General features: G+C 32.8%; 1 protein-coding gene, 1 long non-coding RNA gene and 1 pseudogene across 3 annotated transcripts; 2 read left to right on the forward strand and 1 right to left on the reverse strand.

Annotated features, from left to right (window-relative positions):
- Positions 1–462: 462 nt before the first annotated feature.
- LOC108468092 (uncharacterized) lies at positions 463–2,712 on the forward strand. Its single transcript, XM_017768952.2, has 6 exons — positions 463–637; positions 756–953; positions 1,102–1,413; positions 1,818–1,979; positions 2,246–2,329; positions 2,413–2,712. The coding sequence occupies exons 1-6, from the start codon at positions 608–610 to the stop codon at positions 2,518–2,520; spliced, it is 894 nt and encodes a 297-aa protein (XP_017624441.1). The 5' UTR covers positions 463–607; the 3' UTR covers positions 2,521–2,712.
- A 128-nt stretch (positions 2,713–2,840) lies between these two features.
- Positions 2,841–4,181, forward strand: LOC108468094 (uncharacterized; annotated as a pseudogene).
- A 399-nt stretch (positions 4,182–4,580) lies between these two features.
- LOC128279427 (uncharacterized) lies at positions 4,581–7,122 on the reverse strand. Of its 2 annotated transcripts, XR_008269575.1 has the most exons (3): positions 6,801–7,122; positions 5,599–6,078; positions 4,581–4,729 (listed from the first exon to the last, which is right to left on the reverse strand). It is a non-coding gene; the product is annotated as an uncharacterized LOC128279427 (long non-coding RNA). The 2 variants fall into 2 exon arrangements; XR_008269574.1 differs by having other exon boundaries at positions 5,599–7,122.
- Positions 7,123–7,466: the final 344 nt, after the last annotated feature.

Consider the following 7,466-nt stretch of genomic DNA (forward strand, 5'->3'; position numbering starts at 1 on the left):
TATTTTAAAAATATTTTTTATTTTTAATTAATGATTTTAACACATTTGTAATTAAGTACCAAGAAAAAAAAAGAGAAAGTAATATGTTATTGGAGGGTGAAAAGTAATTAAGCATTAAAAGTCTTTTGGAGAGGAAAAATTAAAATTTTAGCTCCTTTTCGAAGATTTTCAAAAGCACTTCTAAAAATCTAAAAATTTCAGCCAAAAATAACTTGTTCTGTACAGCTTTTCTTTCAGAAGTACTTTTAGAGCTAGAAGTGCTTTTGAAAAGCAACGCAGAACTAACCCTAAGAACCTTGCTTCAAATACCCTCTCCTGTGGAACTTGGGAGCTTTAGCTGATTTTACTCATAAAACAGGAATAGAATATTTAATTTGGTATATATCTTTTTTATGGACATAGCTGAATTTGACCTGAAGTCTACTATAATGATTAAAAAATTAAAGGGGAAATTTATTAAAAAAATGAATGGCAAATTGAGGTGTTCTTGTTTAAATTGGCTTTGGCTTTTGACTTTTTACTCCTGCAGTACCATCATCTATCTGCATTCAACTCCAAAGTTTGAAATACTTGTGTTTTCTCAAACTCAAATCTTAGTCTGAACAACATGGCCAAAACACCCATCAAATACTATCTGGCAATATCTCTGTCTCTTTTCTTTGGTTGTTTATTTCGGTGCTACCGCTCAACTCAGTCTTATCCCGAAAGAATGAGTGGGATAAGTCATAAGCAGGTTGGAATGTTTTCTTGAACAGGTTGATGCATTCAGCGACTCAGCCTTCAAGGGAAACCCAGCAGCGGTTTGTTTGTTGGAGGAAGAAAGAGATGAGAAATGGATGCAAGCAGTGGCTGCTGAGTTTAATATCTCCCAGACTTGTTACTTGACTCGGATCCCCAATTCCACCTCTCCAAACACCAGGTTTCGTCTTAGATGGTTTACCCCTGTTACCGAGGTCACTTCTCTTATTTCCAACACCCCTCACTAATAGATTGAATGTTTGATATGCTCAATTATTCTTGATTGAACCTTAAAACTCGACTCAAATGTGAAAGTAATATAGCAATTGCGACCTCGATATTAATAGTCTACCTCTTTGGCAGGTTAAGCTATGTGGTCATGCAACCTTAGCATCTGCTCATACTCTCTTTACAACTGGCTTGGTAAATTCAAACATTATCGAATTTGATACATTATCTGGAATCCTAACTGCTACAAGAGTTCCAGATGTTAGTCCAACCAATATCTCCGAGGTTCAGAACGGTGGAGTGAGCGACTGCTTTCTGATCGAATTGAATTTTCCTTCCGTTCCAGCTACTGACTTCAATTCTGCTGAGGCTTCACTTGTATCGAAAGCCTTGAACGATGCTCCATTTATTGATGTTAAGAGAACGACTCCCGCAGATGATATCTTCGTAATTCCTCGATAACGCTAGTAATCATTTTCTTTCTTGATTTTCTCTTTTCGCATGCTTGATCAGGATCATTAACATTTCTGGTATAAGTATCAGCCTTGTCTGGTTATTAGTTAAAACACTACGTGCTTCTGGGTACATCGATATTCATTTTTGCGAGAGATTAAACTTACCTTTGAAATAGAAGTACGATTAAAAATGCGGATTTTATTTGCATAAGCAAAGCCTGAGTGCTTCTATTGCTTTCAATTATGATTAGCAAGCTATATGCATATATGGTGTTACTGGTTCTCCAAGTGACTGAAAACGGGATAGTGTGCTTTTGTTGACACATTTGGTACAGTTTGTTAATGATAGTGTAGTGATAGGGGATTTCTTTTTTCTGCGTACTTTGATACTTGCAGGTTGTGCTCCCATCTGGAAAATCTGTTATCGAAATGGAGCCACGGTTCGATGACATACTGAAATGTCCTGGACGAGGCTTAATTGTTTCAGGAGCTGCCCCTCCAGATTCTGAATTTGATTTTATTAGTCGGTTCTTCTGTCCTAAGTATGGTATTAAAGAGGTGAGCCACAGTATCCAACATTTCTTATTTCATCTAAGCAGACAGTTTTTATGTCCCTGGAATGAACATTTGACATTAACTATCAAGTTTGTCTGTTGTCTGGAAAAAGTAGTGAAGATGATTACTTGCAAAAATAAGTAAAAACTGAGATACATGCATATATGTGCTCAATGCATATAGCTTTGCCTGGAACATGATTCTCTTTGGCTCGACACTGTTGGATCATTATATAGACATGCTAATCTCTCTTTCTAATGTCTTATCAGGATCCGGTTTGCGGAAGTGCACACTGTGCCTTGGCACCCTATTGGAGCCAAAAGCTGGGAAAGTTAGATTTTGTTGCGCATGCGGTATTCTTTCCTTACTTTTCCCTTGAACCATCCAACGAAACCGTTGTTGTTATGACATTGATTGTGTTGGTTGCTTTCCGCAGGCATCACCTAGAGGAGGAATAGTGAAGATCCATTTCGATGAGCAAAACCAGAGAGTGCTTCTGCGAGGAAAAGCTGTCATGGTGATGGAAGGCTCTATTTTGGTGTAGATGTGGAGTTCCAATTTCCCTACCCTGGTCCTGGATGGATTGCAAGTTCTAATGATAGTTACTGCCTCCAACATTTCCCTGCAACTTTAATTATTATGGACTAATGAAGTTCTGGTTTAATGAGAGTGTTTGAGATAATCTTATTTAATTCATGAATTGGTTAAGCCCCAATGCTTTAAAAGTAATCATAAAGCATAATAATACCTAGCAATAAGCATAATAATAATAATCAAGTATTTATATTTAAGCTAATTTCTAATTTAATTAAAATTAAAATTATAAGGCATTGTTTTTTATTAAATTTCTTACCTGTGCAATTTGGTGTCTTTGTTTGGGCTGGTTTAATCGAGGTCTTAATTAACAATAGGCCGCTGTTTTCATTTTCTCTAAAAACCCACTCCAATAACATTTGGGAGCTCTAGTAGATTTTACTTATAAAACAGGTGTGGTTTATTTTTTCATGGATAGGACCGTAATGATTGAAAATTTGAAAGGGGACATTGGTTAAAAAATGAAATTGAGGTGGTCTTGTTTAAATTGGCATTTGTTTTTGAGTTTTTACTTTTTCAGTACCATCTCTATCTGCATTCAACTCCAAAGTTGAAAAAACTCCTGTTTTCTCAAACTCAAATCTTAGCCTGAACATGGCCAAAACGCCCATCAAATACTATGTGGTAATATCTCTGTTTCTTTATCTTAGCTTGTTTATTTATGTGCTACTGCTCAACTCAGTCTTATCCTGAAAGAATGAGTGGGGTTAAGTCTGACTCTTGAACAGTTTCACGCATTCACCGACTCAGCCTTCAAGGGAAACCCAGCTGCGGTTTGTTTGTTGGAGGAATAAAGAGATGAAAAATGGCTGCAAGCACGGCTGCTGAGTTAAGTTCTCCGAGACTTGTTACTTGACTCGGATCCCCAACTCCACCTCTCCAAACCCCAAGTTTTGTCTTAGATGGTTTACCCCTGTTACTGAGGTCACTTCTTTTATTTCCAACACCCTTTACTAATAGTTTGAATGTTTGATATGCTATACGCCATGGGTCAATAGCTCAATTATTCTTGATTGAACCTTAACAATTGCGACTTGGATATTAATAGTCTTCCCTCTTTGGCAGGTTAAGCTATGTGGTCATGTAACCTTAGCATCTGCTCATACTCTTTTTACAACTGCTTTGGTAAATTCAAACATTATTGAATTTGATACACTATCTTGAATCCTAACGGCTGAAAGATTACCAGATATTAGTCCAACCAATGTCTCCGAGATTCAGAACGGAGGAGTGAACGGCTGCTTTCTGATCGAACTGAATTTTCCTACTGTTCCCGTCACCAACTTCAATTCTGCTGAGGCTTCACTTATATCAAAAGCCTGGAATGGTGCTCCTCTTATTGATGTTAAGAGAACGACTACCGATGATGATATCTTCGTTATTCCTCAAGAACACTAGTAGTCTTTTTATTTCATGATTTTCATTTTTTGTCTGTTTGATCAGGATCATTAGCATCCGTCCTGCGCTTGCCTGGTTATTAGTATCGGTATTAGTTTGGATTATTTTCGAGAAAAGTAATATTGAAAAATACTTTTCAAAAATATTTGTAAAAATTTTGTTTAACATTTAAGTTTTTAGTATTATTGTTAAAAAATATTTTTAAAAATAAAATATTCATTTTAGACATATATTAAGAAGTAATAAATATGTATTTAGATAATGTTCAAATTAGTTAATATATGATATTTTAGTAAAAATATAAAAAATAATTTATTATAACTTGTTATTAATATTTTAATATATGAAATATAAATTTTAAATATTTTAAGCAATTAATATTAATTATTTATAAAATTTATTTAGAATATATAAACTATATTTTAAATATTTAAATATAACCATTAAATATATGTAGATATTAACACAACATAATTTAAATATATAACCCATATTAGATATTAACGTAACATAGAAAATATAATATTTGGATTAAAGTTTCAAAAGGGTAATATTTATATACCAAATATAAATATAAAAATATTTACATTAGCATTTGTAATTTAGAGTGAATTTATTAAACAAAAAACTATAATATCTCTTATTAATTCCATTTCAAAACCACTTGAATTGTTTGGCTCGCCATTATCATCATCATCATTATCACTTTTTCCATCATGCACATCTTTGAAGAAGAAAGACAAGTCATCTTCCAATTTGCACTAGTTACAATGAACATAAATATAATAATTGTTACATAATATAACACAATTAATAAAAATAAAGATATTCTCACTAAAGAAGTGCATATTAAACATGGCAACATGCAATAATTTAACGGAATAAACTCAGGGTAGCATTATCTGAAATCAAATTAAACAAGTTACAATTTTCTTCTTCTTACTTGAACTTCAAAGAATATCTTATGTAAGAAAGTGCAACACGATATAGATATATGAATGTAACCATCCATTTTATTAAAAGTTCATATTAGTTATTAGCAAAGGATGTCACATGTAGGCCAAAGAAAGGTGTTTATGAGATTTTCTTATTGAGCCTAGTGAAACTTGAGGATATTGAGTTGTATAGTTTTAAAATTTGAAAGAACATTCTATCATCACAATGTCCAGTATATTAGATATAAAGTTTATCCACAGCAATAATTTACCAAATAACAATCCTATAAATAATCACATACATAAAGAGAACATCAAAGCTAACAAAACAGAAAGTTAACTTGAAAAATAAAGATCAATAGAAAAAGAACTGTTTTTCTAGTACATATACGGAGATATATAAAGTACAAAGTTAATTGAGAAAAAAGGATTTCAACTTTAGATTTCCTTTGAAGGAAAGGTGTTTCTGCCAATTAAGTTATGATTCATCCACAACATACAAACATGAGATTTGAGGATATGCTAATTAAGTTGAAAAAAGAACAATTTTTTTATGAACTAGTGTGAAGCTTTCAAGACTGATCTTCCAAGTTCCAGCATCTAAATTTAGCTAAAACAAGCTTGAAAATTTTAAACATACCCACAAATTAGAATAGTAGGAAAAGAAAAGAAAAAGCAGTTGAAATCAAATGAACCTGTTAAGCATTGGCCTGCAATGCAACATATGGCCAGCAAGTCAGCAAGCAGACCAGCTGTGGAGCAGAACCGAATGCAGCAACTAGCTTAGGACTAATTTTGTTCTTTTTGTTCCAATGTAACCAACTTTAGTTTGTTTGTAATTTGTAATCTAAGTTAGTAGGATTTTTGATGTAATGGATGTAATGACTGATACATCAGCTTGCTTTGGTTTAAAATTTAACTTGTATTAGTTGATTATTAGTGGGAGTAGGTGAATCATTAGGTAATGGTCATTTGACTTGTTAACTTTGTATTTATTTTTTCATTATCAATCAATAAAGATTGCTGCTGATTTTGATCCATGTTTTGTGCTTGTGCTCAAGTTCTTTTCATTTTTGCTCTCGGTTTCATTTAGTTCTTAAGCAAATAACTTGTTGCTGCTGACTTTGTTCTAACAGAACCAAGCAAAATCAGATATTCTTCCTAACCAAATACACCTGAAAATATATCAATGTTTCCATTAGCATGAAATCCCAAGCTATAAATATTTCCCAACATCCCCTTTTACCATGAAAAAAAGAAAAAGAAAAAGTTCATGTCTTGGAATAGCTTAACGCCATTTCAAGCCAACAACCTTAATCGAGCTTTAATCACAGCTATTAATGAAACAAAAAAAAGAAAGAAAGAAGAAAACCAAAAAGACAACCACGGAATTGAACTTTCAAAGAACACAAAGAAAAGTTCATTCTTTTCCAAGAGAAAAAAAGGGACATACTTGGAACCAGAACGATGATTTTCAATCTGGATTTTCCTTGAAAGAGAGAGATCGTGAAAGTTTTTGAACCTTGAAGCCAAACAAATTTGGCAGCCAAAAACCAATCAGGAGCAAGAAAAGAATTGGTCCCAAGGATAATAGCTACCTTTTTTCTTTTCAATCTTTAAAAACGTAGTATGGTAATTGATGAAGGCTTCGTTGTTAAAAACCCTGTCAAGTTTTGTTATCTTTTATTTCTTAATAAATTCTTTCTGCTCACATAAATAATGTTGTAGGGAATTCCCATTTTTCACTGTTTCTCTTTGATTAGGGGTTAATTGTTCCGTGTGTTTGCCATTATTAGGACTCTTTTAAGTCTTAAGAAAATCAAACTCAGCAAAAGAATCAAACTCAGCAACCAAATAGAAAACTTGAGAAAATCAAAGGTGAAACGAGAAAGTTAACCTGAAATGGAGAGCAACCAAACTCAGCAGTAATTAGAAAGAGTTTAACCTTAAATGGGGAAAAACGAGAAAGTTAAATAGGGAGTTAAAATGCAAAGATGAGATTAGGGGAGTAGAAGAAAGAGAGGGAGAGAGCAGCAAAAACCTTGGAGAAAATGGAAGAAAAAAAGAAAATGAAAGAGAAGGGATAACCGGAGAAGGGAAAGTACCGTGTGTTGGAGCGGTGAAAAAATAATCAAGCTTTTGGGAGAAGTTCCATTTCATCAAAAGTGTTTTTAAAAAGTCAACAATTTCAACCAAAACTTGCTTGTTTAGCATTCATTTTGCTCTAAAAATGTTTTGCATATCAAAAGTACTTTTAAAAAGTATTGTGATAGTACTAGAAAGAATTAGAAGAGTTGAATCGGTTAATCGACCCGAAAGAATATTAACTAAATTAATTAATTTTTTAAAATTTTTAACCGTTAACCGAATTGAAATTTTTTCAAAAAATTAACCGAACCGAAATTTTTTCGGTTAATTCGGTCTGTTAACCGAATTAACCACAAATTATATTTTTTTTAATTTTTGGTTAAAATAAGTATAAAATTAACCGAATTAATCGAATTAATCGAATTACCCGAATTATCCAAATTAACCTAATTATTTGTATAAAATTATATTTTTT

This window comes from Gossypium arboreum, chromosome 8 (genome assembly GCF_025698485.1).
Source record: "Gossypium arboreum isolate Shixiya-1 chromosome 8, ASM2569848v2, whole genome shotgun sequence".
NCBI lineage: Eukaryota > Viridiplantae > Streptophyta > Magnoliopsida > Malvales > Malvaceae > Gossypium > Gossypium arboreum.